The 12,762-nt window shown below is 40.8% G+C and overlaps 1 protein-coding gene across 7 annotated transcripts in view; it reads right to left on the minus strand.

Moving 5' to 3' along the window:
* The window catches only part of KDM1B (lysine demethylase 1B), a 43,665-nt gene that overhangs the window by 28,197 nt on the left and 2,706 nt on the right, over window positions 1–12,762 (minus strand). For all 7 annotated transcript variants that reach the window (XM_019985637.2, XM_019985636.2, XM_070778338.1 and 4 more), the window contains 6 exons: window positions 10,950–11,049; window positions 9,924–10,051; window positions 8,818–8,907; window positions 8,156–8,267; window positions 6,727–6,843; window positions 744–782 (listed from right to left, as the gene is read on the minus strand). In XM_019985637.2, coding sequence (XP_019841196.2) covers window positions 744–782; window positions 6,727–6,843; window positions 8,156–8,267; window positions 8,818–8,907; window positions 9,924–10,051; window positions 10,950–11,036 — 573 coding nt within the window. In that variant the 5' untranslated portion in view covers window positions 11,037–11,049. The remainder of the gene's footprint in view (window positions 1–743; window positions 783–6,726; window positions 6,844–8,155; window positions 8,268–8,817; window positions 8,908–9,923; window positions 10,052–10,949; window positions 11,050–12,762) is intronic.

Consider the following 12,762-nt stretch of genomic DNA (forward strand, 5'->3'; position numbering starts at 1 on the left):
TGTCTCATGCAGCCCTTTATGTAACAGAACAGACCTGCCACGTGTCATTTCGCCCTCTGCCTTAACATCAATCACATTCCCTGAGTTTCACATCTAGAAAAACTACAAACTAACAATCCTGAATCACTGTCATGCAGAATAACTCAGAAACCCATAATTTAAAAAAAAATCATCTTCTGAAATAGCCATAGGATCTGGCTTATGTGGCAAAATCAGTCAGCTCAGGGAGCAAAGTTTCCTAAGACAAGCGACACGTGGCCAGGCTTTGCCAGCTGCTGCCCCTTCCACATCTGGGCAGAGACGGGACAAAGCAGTTACAATGAGGTCAGAATAACACGAGAACCCTCTCACAGCTGAATCTAGGCCAAGACCATCAAATCATGGGCCTCTTGTTCGTTTCCTGGAACGATTCAAGTGGCGAGAAGGTCATAAAGTCCCCCTTGGAAAACAAGTATAACAAGTCTGATCCTTGTAGGAAGGCACAGTGTCAGTTTCTGCCTTTTTATTTCCTTTAAACATAAAGCGATAAAATTTGAGTGTGTTTTTTTTTTTCAAGTTGGGTGAGGATCACTCACAACACCATTCCTGCTAGCATTTTCATCACATAGTTATCACGGGAGATTAAAAAGCCTTTGATCAGCAACCAAATAAAGACACTCATAACACTGTTACTGTGTTTCACTTATCGTACTTATCGCTGAAAGTGTAACGCTGGCTAATCTGAAACATGCAGAAATACTCACTAGATCCTCTGGGAGGGAACAATGGTCTGAGGTCTCAGGCTGCAAAACAAGACAAAAAATATTAATCAGGTTTAATTATAAAATACAGTCTTTTTTTTTTTTTAAAGAGCCTTGATGTGGACCATTTTTAAAGTCTTTATTGAATGTGTTATCCTATTGCTTCTGGGTTTTTTGGCCCCAAGGCATGTGGGACGTTAGATCCCTGACCAGCGCTCGAATGTATACCCCCTGCACTGAAGGTGAAGTCTTAACCACTGGACCTCCTGGGAAGTCCCTAAAATACAGTCCTAAGTGTCAGTTTACCTTTAATAAGATATCTCTTTTCATCAATTAGACTGGAAAAGAGAAAGTGTGATAAAACACCCACATGAGTGAGGGTGCAAGGAAGACAGCTCCTCTTGCAACAATGTCCTCGGTGGCAACCTACAACAATGTGTAATAATTCTGGAGAAGAATCTGACAAAATATGAAACCTTTAAATGTGTGATAATTTGGCATTATCTTGTATAACTGAAGATGTACATACTGCGATCGGTTCCACATCCACAAATTCAGTCAGTCTTGGATTAAAAAATACTCAAAAAAATTGCAGAAAGTTCCAAAAAGTAAAATCTGAATTTTCCATGCACCAGCAACTATTTATATAGAATTTACATTATATGAAGTATTAAAAGTAACCTAAAGATGAACTAAAGTATATGAGAGGATGTGTGTAGGTTATATGCAATACGATGCCATGTTATACAAAGGACTTCAGCATCTTCAGATTTTGATACCTGCAGGGTCCTGGAATCAAGCCCTGCAGATATGACTGCATTATGCCCAACAGTTCTAGTCTTGCTATATAGACATCTCAGAGACATTGTGGGCTCAGTTTGAGACCAACCATTGCAATAAAGCAAGCGTCACAATAAAAGTGACTCAAAAGAATTTTTTGGTTTCCCAGTGCATATAAAAGTTATGTTTACACTGAAAAGACGCTTACTCCTTGGAAGGAAAGTTATGACCAACCTAGATAGCATATTCAAAAGCAGAGACATTACTTTGCCAACAAAGGTCCGTCTAGTCAAGGCTATGGTTTTTCCTGTGGTCATGTATGGATGTGAGAGTTGGACTGTGAAGACGGCTGAGCACCGAAGAATTGATGTTTTTGAACTGTGGTGTTGGAGAAGACTCTTGAGAGTCCCTTGGACTGCAAGGAGATCCAACCAGTCCATTCTGAAGGAGATCAGCCCTGGGATTTCTTTGGAGGGAATGATGCTGAAGCTGAAACTCCAGTACTTTGGCCACCTCATGCAAAGAGTTGACTCATTGGAAAAGACTCTGATGCTGGGAGGGATTGGGGGCAGGAGGAGAAGGGGACGACAGAGGATGAGATGGCTGGATGGCATCACTGACTGGATGGACGTGAGTCTGAGTGAACTCCGGGAGTTGGTGATGGACAGGGAGGCCTGGCGTGCTGCGATTCATGGGGTCGCAAAGAGTCGGACACGACTGAGCGACTGAACTGAACTGATAGTCTATTAAGTGTGCAATAGCTTAAAAAAAGAAACCTGCACATACTTTAATTAAAAAATACCTCAGGGACTGCCATGATGGTCCAGTGGTTAAGAATCCGCCTGCCAGTGCAGGGGACGGGGGTTTGATCACTGGTCAGGGAAGATCCCACATGCCTTGGGGCAACTAAGCCAGTGTGCTAAAACTACAGAGTCCAAGTGCCCCAGAGTCCTTGTGCCAAAATGAGGATTCAGCACCGCCAAAAATAAATAAATACATAAAATAAAAATACTTTATTGCTAAAAATGCTAACCATCATCTGACAATGCAGAGTTGTCACAAAGCTTCAATTTGTAAAAATGCATATCTGTAAAGGGCAAAAAAGCGAAGTGCAATAGAACAAGGCATGCCTGTATTTTCTAGAGAGACGCTCGTCCACGTGCACCAAGAAAAGGATTAGAAAATTCCTGAAGAAGCATAGTTTGTAAGAGAGAAAAGCTAAGCACAAGCCAGAAGTCCATCAAGAGTAGAAGGCAGAAACAAACTGTACTACAGTCAAACAATGGCACAGCAACGAGAGGAAACTGCAACGCACATTAATTACAGTATGATGCACCTTCCAAACATAACGGTGAGTTGAAAGAAGCCACACCCAAAAGCATGCATACTGTATTATGCCATTTACATAAAGTTCGAAAGGAAGCAACATCCACAGTGCTGTAAGTTGGAAGGGTAAGTAGGGACCTATAGCCATACCACCCTGAAAGCGCCTGTCCTCTCTGATCTCAGAAGCTAAGCAGGGTCGGCCTGGTTAGTATTTGGATGGGGGAGAAGAGGAAGTAAGTAGTTACTCTGGGCAGGGGAAAGGGATGGACTCTCTGAGTGAAAGGTGGTGCAAGGGTGCTTCTTCGAGGCTGGTCAATTTCTTAACTGTTCAATTCAGTTCAGTTGCTCAGTTGTATCCGACTCTTTGTGACCCCATGGACTGCAGCACGCCAGGCTTCCCTGTCCATCACCAACTCCTGGAGCTTGCTCAAACTCATGTCCATCGAGTTGGTGATGCCATCCAACCATCTCATCCTCTGTCATCCCCTTCTCCTCCTGCCTTCAATCTTTCCCAGCATCAGGGTCTTTTCCAGTGAGTCAGTTCTTCACATCAGGTGGCCAAAGTATTGGAAGCATCAGTCCTTGCAATGAATATTCAGGGTTGATTCTTCTCAGATTGACTGGTTTGATTTCCTTGCTGTCCAAGGAACTCTCAAGAGTCTTCTCCAACACCACAGTTCAAAAGTATCAATCCTTTGGCACTCAGCTTTCTTTACTGGGACCTGGCTAAATGTGGACTCTGAAAATTCACTGAGCTATGGCATTTTGACTTGTGCACTTTCTGTTTGTATATTTCAATTTAAAAAGTTACCTAAATAAACTGAAGACTGGCATACCATATGGTCTGGGAAATCTAGCCCTTGGAATATATTCCAGAGAAACTCTGCACGTGTGCACTAGGAAAACTGGAACAGGAAATGGCAACCCACTCCAATATTCTTGATGGAAAATTCCATGGACAGAGGAGCCTGGTGGGCTACCGTCCATGGGGTCACAAAGAGTTGGATAAGACTGAGTGACTGAGCACAGCCCAGCACAGCACTAGGAGAGACATGAAAGAACATGACAGCCCCACACTAGAAACAACCCTCACACGCCTATGAACAAGAGAACAGACACGCTATGGTAGATTCACACAATGCAAAATTACACAGCAGGGACAATTAATGACTCAGAGCTGTAGGCATCAACATGGAGGCAACCAAAAAACCTCAGTGTTAAGGAAAAGAAGAAAGCTGCAGAAGAACGCAAACAACAGGGTACAACTTCCAACCGACATAAAATATGCAAAACTTCACATGTTATTTAGGGTTTCATACATATGTATCAACTCAAAAACAAAAAGCAGAGGAATAATAAATACGAAATTGGAAATACTGCTTGCTCTTGCAGGAGAGGCAGAGGAAGATAACCACTGAGGGGCACCCAGGGAGTTACAGAGGCATTGGTCACGCTCTGTTTCTAAAATTGGGGGTGGGGACACGGTGAGTGTTCAACTTCATTCTTTATCCCTTACACACAAATTATAAATCCTCTTGTGGGTCTAAGAATTATTTCAAATTAAAACAGCTTGATAGGACTTCCCTGGTGGCACAGAATATAAGAATCTGCCTGCCAATGCAGGGGACACAGGTTCCATCCCTGAGCTGGGATGATCCCATACGTCTCAGAGCAGCTAAGCCCGGACGCCACGGCTACTGAGTCAGAATTCTAGAGCTCACGAGCCACAACCACTAAGCCCGCAGGCTGGAGCCCGTTAGCCTAAGCCTGTGTCTGCAACAAGAGAAGCCACGGCAGCGCGAGGCCCTCGCACTGCAATGAAGAGTAGCACCCACTCGCCGCAACTACAGAAAGCCTGTGCACAGCAAGGAAGACCCAGGCCAGCCAAAAACAAAAATACATAAATAAAACTTGCACAGGCACCAAGCTATTCACTACAGCGCAGTCACTGACAATAAACATTTAGATGTCACCTAAATGCCCTTCGATCACGCCGAATTCATCATGATCTATCCATTCAGTGGACTATGTATTACACAGTCTTTCCAGGGAAAGAGATCTCTATGCACTGAGACAGAAGCATCTTCAAGATATATTAAATAACAAACAGTGAGCGCCAAACAGTGTGTGTTGTTTGCTACCATTCTTTTTAATGTTGTTTTACAAATAAACCTTTCCAGACTTTGTCCTTGACAGAAGACCAAGCTGAAAACCAAAGGGCCTCTGAGTCAATAAACACCATTTAAATAAATATTTCAAAAGTTGAGGCTAATAGATGGTAATCAATCAGAATGGAGCTAGAGGGTCTCAAGGGAGGATTTCCTGGGCAGAGGGGATTTAAAAGATATATCATGCTTAGAGGCTATGATCACTCTGAGCTATACTTCTTTAACCTTTAAAAAGTAGTTTAGATACTTGTTTCCAGGGCTTTAAAAAAAATGTGCCTACCATAAATACATAACGAGAGCATAAAGAAAGTTCTAGTAGGATACATGAGTCATTAAGAGTTGTTATCTATTAGAGTGGGAATAAAGAGATGGTTTAAAGGGGACTTTCATTTTTCATTTACATATTACACGTGTGCATGTACTTACATATGCACACATATGTTCAATTTACTTTTTTAAACTTGAGATTATATTCATGTAATGCTTATGTAAAATTTAAAACTATAGAAAACAGAACTCCTAAATATTCATACCATTTTTCTCACCAGTTTACTTTGCAAAATCATTCAAATATATTAATAATTATGAGTTACTTCAATAATATTTGGAATTTAAATCCCAGACTTTGAAAAACTTGATCATAAACTTTATAAAGCTTTTCAAATGTTTTCTCATTCATCTTTAAAGAAGAATTTGAACTAAGAAAATATTTTGCTGGTGATAACTGCATATCTATGAATATATTAATACTACAAGCCACTGAATTATATACTTTAAGAGGGTGAATTCTGTGAATTAAGTCAAAATTTTCAGAAAGGAAAAGCATCTTGCATCTGAGATTACAATTCCAAATATTCTTTAATGTACTGATAAAACAAGACACATTCTATAGATGAATGCTTTAACACTTTGAAGCAATTAGCACATTTTTAAACGCTAAGCAATTGTCAAATCTCCAAAGAGGCACAATATACCAATTAAGAAAAACTGCTAAAAGCCCAAACATATTATTGTTGTCATTCAGTCACGTCCAACTCTTTGCAACCCCATCAACTGCAGCATGCCAGGCTTCTCTGTCCTTCACTATCTCTGCATTTGCTCAAACTCCTGTCTATTGAGCCCAAACATATTCATCCTTTTCTCTTTCCTAACAGGATCCTAATTTCCATGCTGTTATGAAAGATTTCCCTCCAGTTATAAAATATAAAACATGCAACAGTTATGGAATATCTTCTTCCTTTGTCCCCACTGTTGTTCAGAGTAGCTGTGAGATCCCGTCCTGGCCAAAGAGCTATAAATAGAAATCTAGTGTTGGAACTTCCAGGAAAGCTCCTGGTTTCCCAGTAAAAGGAGGAGAGACTTGGCTTACTCCAGCCTTTCCCATCTTTTCTGCTTTGACCTTGGAATGATGGCTGACGGTGCAGTAATGATCTTGTGAGAGAGTTGGAAGCTAGAAGAATTCCCTGGGCCACTATACCAACTCTGGACTGCCTGCTTCTAAACTGTTTATAAATGAGAGAAAAATAAAAGGCTTAATCGGTTAAGCTATTGTAATGGAGGTTCTCTTTATACATGGGACAGTACCATCCTGATACAATGATCTATACGATAAAGGAAAAATATACGCCATTACTACCGACTGACCCATCAATTAATTTAAACAGAAAACTAACCCATCAATTAATTTAAACAGAAAACCAAAGACAGCATACCTTAACAGCAGTATTTGGTTTCATCCCACATCGGTAGGTCTTTGCTATCTGGGGAGTCAGCTGGATCTCCTTGGTAAGCTGCCTCCATTTCCTACACTCAGGTTTTGTACATTGAACCTAGATGGAGAGTAAGAAGTCAAGGTCAGTGAGTTAGCACCTCTTGAGTGGGCATTTCTTCCATCTCTTCCTTTGCCATCTCCTCCACATGATCTGGATTAACAAGCATTCAGCATCAAATGCATGAGGTTAAGTGAAAGAAGCCAAATGTAAAAGGTCACACACTGCCTGACTCCTTTATATAAAGCATCCAAAATGGTAAATTCAGAAAGGAAGAAAGCAGATCAGCGGTTGCCAGGGGGTAGAGGTAGGGAGGAATGGGAGGTAACGGCTGAGTGGGCACAGGTCTCCTTTGTGGATGATGAAATGTTCTGGAACTGGATATTGGTGGTGATTGGACCACACTGTGAATGTACTGAATGCTGAGTTGTACATTTTAAAAGGGTTAATTAAAAAAAACTTTTTAAAATGTATTCTTTAATTGGAGGGTAATTGCTTTACAATGTATTGGTTTCTGCAGCACAACAATGCGAATCAGTCATAAGTGTGTGTGTGTGTTCTTTCCTCTTGAGTTTCCCTTGTGAATATTTTGTGAATTTAAAGTTATGTAAATCTCACTTCAATTAAGAAAAATTTTAAGGTATGCAGAGAAAAGCTCAAATTACCTGTAACATTAAATAAATTAGCAAATAATTTATTGAATGATGGTATATTTATATTATATATACAATCACTAAAGTGTGTTTTCAAAGAATGGCTAAATAGAAAAAAATAAAGTTAAATTAATAAAAAAAAAAACCTAAAAGCTACTAAAAACTTACATGCAAAGTATGATTCTAAACCTAATTAGGATTTGCATACTAAGTGTGAAATTGTGTTTAAATAAACACAGAAAAACATGAACAAAGAAGTGAGATATGGACCAGACTTAGCACTGGCTATCACCAGCTGGTAATGAGTCTTTAGTTTCTTCTTTATGCTGCAGGTCAAGTGAGGTGATTTTTCCACAAAAATAAAAAAAGTGATTTGCTTTCATAGTTACAGAAAGAATAAATGTAATTAAAGAAAACTTCCCATTGGAATTTTCATCCATTCCTCTTGCATTTGGTGCTATAAATGCGTTTGCTGTTTAGTTGCTCAGTTGTGTCCAACTCTTTGCTACCCCGTGGACTGTAGCCTGCCAGGCTCCTCTGTCCATGAGATCACCCAGGCAAGAACGACTGGAGTGGGTTGTCATCTCCTTCTCCAGGGGATCTTCCTGACCCACGGATCAAATTCCCATTTCCTGCTTGGCAGGTGGATTCTTTACCCTGGAGCTACCAGGGAAGCGCTATAAATGCTTCACAAAATCATACAGTTTTATCTTTTTTACCCAGTAGGGGAGCTGCTGGTCTGCCATGAAAGCTTTGGGACTAGGCTCAGTTTTTCCATTGCTTGTCCATATTTTTTTCCATGTAGTATATTTGTCATATCCATCCTTATGGCTGAAAAACAATAAAAATAAATATATCAAACAATAAGCTATTCAGGTTTTCAAAACAGGAGGCAGATAGAAATCTTATGTGAAGGACTTAACTAGCCATATTATAAGGGGGAAGGAGTAAGTTATCATAGCACGCATAAAACAGGTTGCATTTTTAGTATCTAAAACTATCAAGAAGGGATGGTCTGTCCAGCACCCTCTAGCTGTCAGCATCCCCCACAAAATCTTTTCATTCCTGCCCCTTTGCACTGGCATAGAAGAGCAAAGCAGCTCCTAAATTTTTCAGAATTTGTGAACTACAGAGAATAACTGTCTCATGGCAGATACTTTCTGAGCTCTGAGTGTGCACACGCAAGCATACACACATGCAAACTACAGCATCAAAGTTCTGGCACACCTGTAGTCAGCTCAGGTATGGATGAAACAGTGAAATAATTCAGTAACCCAGGGAGAGGGGTGCTCAGACTTAACTATCTGACCCCCACCACCGCCCACTGCCCAAGCCACCATCCCTTCCACCCCAAACACTTCCAACAGTCATCAGAACAAACCTTCTGTAGTAATGGTCGAAGCATTCATTACAGAAATGCTCCCCACAGGAGAGGTGATACCATCGGGATGTGTAGCCATTTTTGGCACATCTGAAAATAGCAAAAACAGATAGCTTTGGTAACCAATAAACACATCTCACTTTTTTGGTTAACATTTATCAAACACCTCCTATGAGCCCATCTTGCCTTACCTTCACTTAGAATCCTAATGACTGGATATTACAAGAGAAGAAATGAAACGGTTGACTGACAGAGAACAATGCATGGGGAGGACACAGGGATCAGCGGTACCCAGCTGCCTGCTCATCAAAAGGCCCTGGGACTTAGTTTTATCAGGACTCCATGGAGCGATGATACGGTTTTAGGACGTGAAAGAAGGGACGGCAGCAGGCTTGCCACATGTGTGTGGAGGAGGGAAGTGTGGTCTCTAGTAGCAACATCTGGCCAGTTGGGATCGGACCATCCCGTGGGCAATCTGGCAAATAAAACCTGCCACCCAGCCAATAATGTAGCAAAAGAATGAACTATGAAGCCACTATGAACACTAACACCACCACTTCTTTGTGATTTAAAAAAAAGAAAGAATTTGTTTTCCACGTTTCATTGAATCTTAACTGAAGATTTTTTTCCGCTGGAAGTAAAAGGTCATGCTCGGATCATCCCAACAAAAATGGCAAGAGTACAGTTAGCTATGTAGTTTGAATGAGCCCTGTGTGTATCTTTGGAGGCGGAGGTGTGCTGTAAGAGGGAGAAAAGCAGCCCAGAGAAATAAGCAAACACTGATCTCTGTAGGAAGCTCAAGGTTCTCGCTACTCCCCCCTTACCTCTTACCCCATCTCATCCTCAAACTATCCCCCCATTCCCAACCTCCAGAGGTACAACTATGGGGGATGCAATGTGAGCACAGGGGGTTGGTCACTGTGCAGAGCTGATACAGGCTAGTCTAACGGGGGAGTGAGCAGTGGGGTATGATGTGTACAAAATGTACCAGCAATGTCTCTACTGCAGGATAGCAGTATCTCTATGTATCTTTAGGAAGACTATCTTTGAGGATGAATGTGCTCATTGGCAGGAAGGTGAGGCCAAGACACGCCGTCTAAACAGACCTTTCAGAAGTACTTGCAAAGCACACAGGACATGTGGCTGTACAGCCTGCTTTTTCACATTTCCGGTACTTCTTCTCCGACCCACCATCTTCATCCTCATCCGTCGTCTCCGTGGCCTTTTTCTTTGCCTGAGAAAGAACCAGCTGAGGTTAAGATCAACACTGGCGTGGCCCAGGGTGGAGGTGGTGGGAGGTTTACTCCTGAAATCACTTCCAGGTTAGAAGTTCTAAGTGTGAAGATCAACAGCATCCTGGCAGTGGGGTAGGGGCTGACGGTAACAGCAATTTCCTTGAGACTGCATTGTGCAAACAATTCACTAATCTGCTAGAAATCTGGAACCAGCACTTCGAAAACAGGTCTCTGAGTAGAGACGGAAAATGCATACTAGCTTCTTTTAGGAAAAAGCTGTTTCAACTCTACTTCAATATTGATTATCTAACCCAGATAGTCTAACCAATAAAAAATTAAAAAGAAATTTTTTTAGGCTGTATCATAGAAAATGAAAGCCACTTTCAAATTAAGATTGTTCTCTTTGCTTAGAGAAGTTCTATCCTCTCAGTATTGTAGATTTTAAAACTACAATAAAAATCTGTAGACAAATTCTAGAGAAAGAATAACATCATTCAATATTTTCCTTAAAAAAAAAAAAAAAAATGGCCCTACAAGAAAGATGGCAGCAAGTAAGCTATCAACAGCACCCAATTAACTATTACAAGCTGAGGTCCAAATTCCTATGAATGACATCAAACCAAGCATGATCTAGCCCCAGCTCACATCCTGGAGGCAACCACACAGCTGAACCACCCTGTGCTGTTTCACAGCAATGCCTTTATCTCTGCCAGATAAGCTTTTTCCCCTACATTCTACCACTTTATCACACTGGAAGTCCCAAGATGAATTTTTCCACTAGACTACAAGTTCCTTGAGGGCTGGAATTCTACTCTTTTCATCTCTAATTCTTCAGAACCAATCACAATAAGTCTGTTGGCTCAAAACAGGGTCAATGAATGAACAAATAAGCGATACCTGCCTACCGGAACTCCTCAAAGGAAGGCTATCTGGAGAATGATCAAAAGATGCTTTTTTCTTCGTTCTCCCCCGTGAGGTCGCCATTGTATCAGAAAATCTGTCAAAAAAACACAAAACAAAACAGAAAACAAACCAGAAAACATTAAATAAGAGCATCTGCTAATACTTTCAACACTCCGGAGTCAAGTTATTAAGTAGTTTTGGTGGTAAGAGTACATGCCCTACAGTTAGATGGCCTGAATGTAAAACCACTGCTTTCAAGTTATTTAAGCTAAGACTAAGCCTCAGTGTTCTCACACAGAGTCGGACACGACTGAAGCGACGCAGCAGCAGGAGCAGTGTGTACCCTAGTAATGGTGTGAGGATTAAGTAAAATAATTAATTGAAAGCACCAGGCCTAGTATAAGTACTCAATAAATGTTACCCATTAGTAGTATATACATTTTACATATATAGAAATGAATGATCTATAAACAAGACACTACTGTTTATAAAATTCAATGAGTAAAAATATTTTTGTTTATGTTCCTCTCTTTCTCACTATGTCTTAGTTCCCAAATTTTGATCTATTTTACTTTAAAAAGTATACAGGCTTCCCTCGTAGCTCAGTTGGTAAAGAATCTGCCTGCAATGCATGAGACCTTGGTTTGATTCCTGGGTTGGGAAGATCCCCTGGAAAAGGAAATGGCAACCCACTCCAGTATTCTTGCCTGGAAAGTCCCATGGAAAGAGGACCCTATAGACAGGCTACAGTCCATGGGGTGGCAAGAGCTGGACACGACTTAGCGACGATACCACCACCCACCACCATACTTTAAAAAGAAAAAGCATTCATTCCTTCTCAGTAAAACCCAACAAATAAATCTCAGGCACACTATCTGGTCACTACTGAATATAGGAATCTGGATTAGACAGTCACTGGACAAACTGAGTTCTCAAACTAGTTTAATCACAGCACAGTTAAAACATTAAGAATCAAAAGTCTATGCAAAAAAAATGATGCATAAATCCATGAATGACTGACTTGTCATACTACCATTTTTTTCAATTAACTTAAATAAGAAATGAAAAATGCTTAGCATAACTAAGTACTCGCTAGTATATGGATCCTACAGTTATCAGACATCTCCTTCCCTGATCCATATTTACTTCACACACATACTCACAACAGCATGAGAAATAAATAGGACATACTACAGATAAGGAATTGAAAGTGGAGAAGTGTTGTTAAGATACAAATCCCACATATATGATCTTAACCTTAGGGAAAAGCTTTGAAGGGCTTGTAATCCTATTGCTTCACTATAAACTGTGATCTTACTATTTACACCTGGGCTTCCCTGGTGGCTGAGAGGTTAAAGTGTCTGCCTGCAATGAGGGAGACCCGGGTTCAATCCCTGGATCGCAAAGATCCCCTGGAGAAGGAAATGGCAACCTACTCCAGTACTCTTGCCTGGAGAATCCCATGGACGGAGGAGCCTGGTAGGCTACAGTCCACCGGGTCGCAAAGAGTTGGACACGACTGAGCGACTTCACTTTCACTATTTACATTAACATTTGTAAGTTATGGATTTATGAACATCACATGTAAAAACTTTCAATCTGCCATCTACATCAACTTTGAGAAATCTTGACACCAACGTTATGGATGGTTTTTCTTTGACTCAGTCTTCACTTTCTCAAAATCATGTTAATATAGGAACAAATATACTGTATACATATTCTGAAATGCATTACAGCTCTTAGCCATTTAAAAAATTGCCATTAGTCCTACAGGACTCATTATGTAGCTGGATAAAGCACTGCTGCT

This window comes from Bos indicus, chromosome 23 (genome assembly GCF_029378745.1).
Source record: "Bos indicus isolate NIAB-ARS_2022 breed Sahiwal x Tharparkar chromosome 23, NIAB-ARS_B.indTharparkar_mat_pri_1.0, whole genome shotgun sequence".
Lineage (NCBI taxonomy): Eukaryota > Metazoa > Chordata > Mammalia > Artiodactyla > Bovidae > Bos > Bos indicus.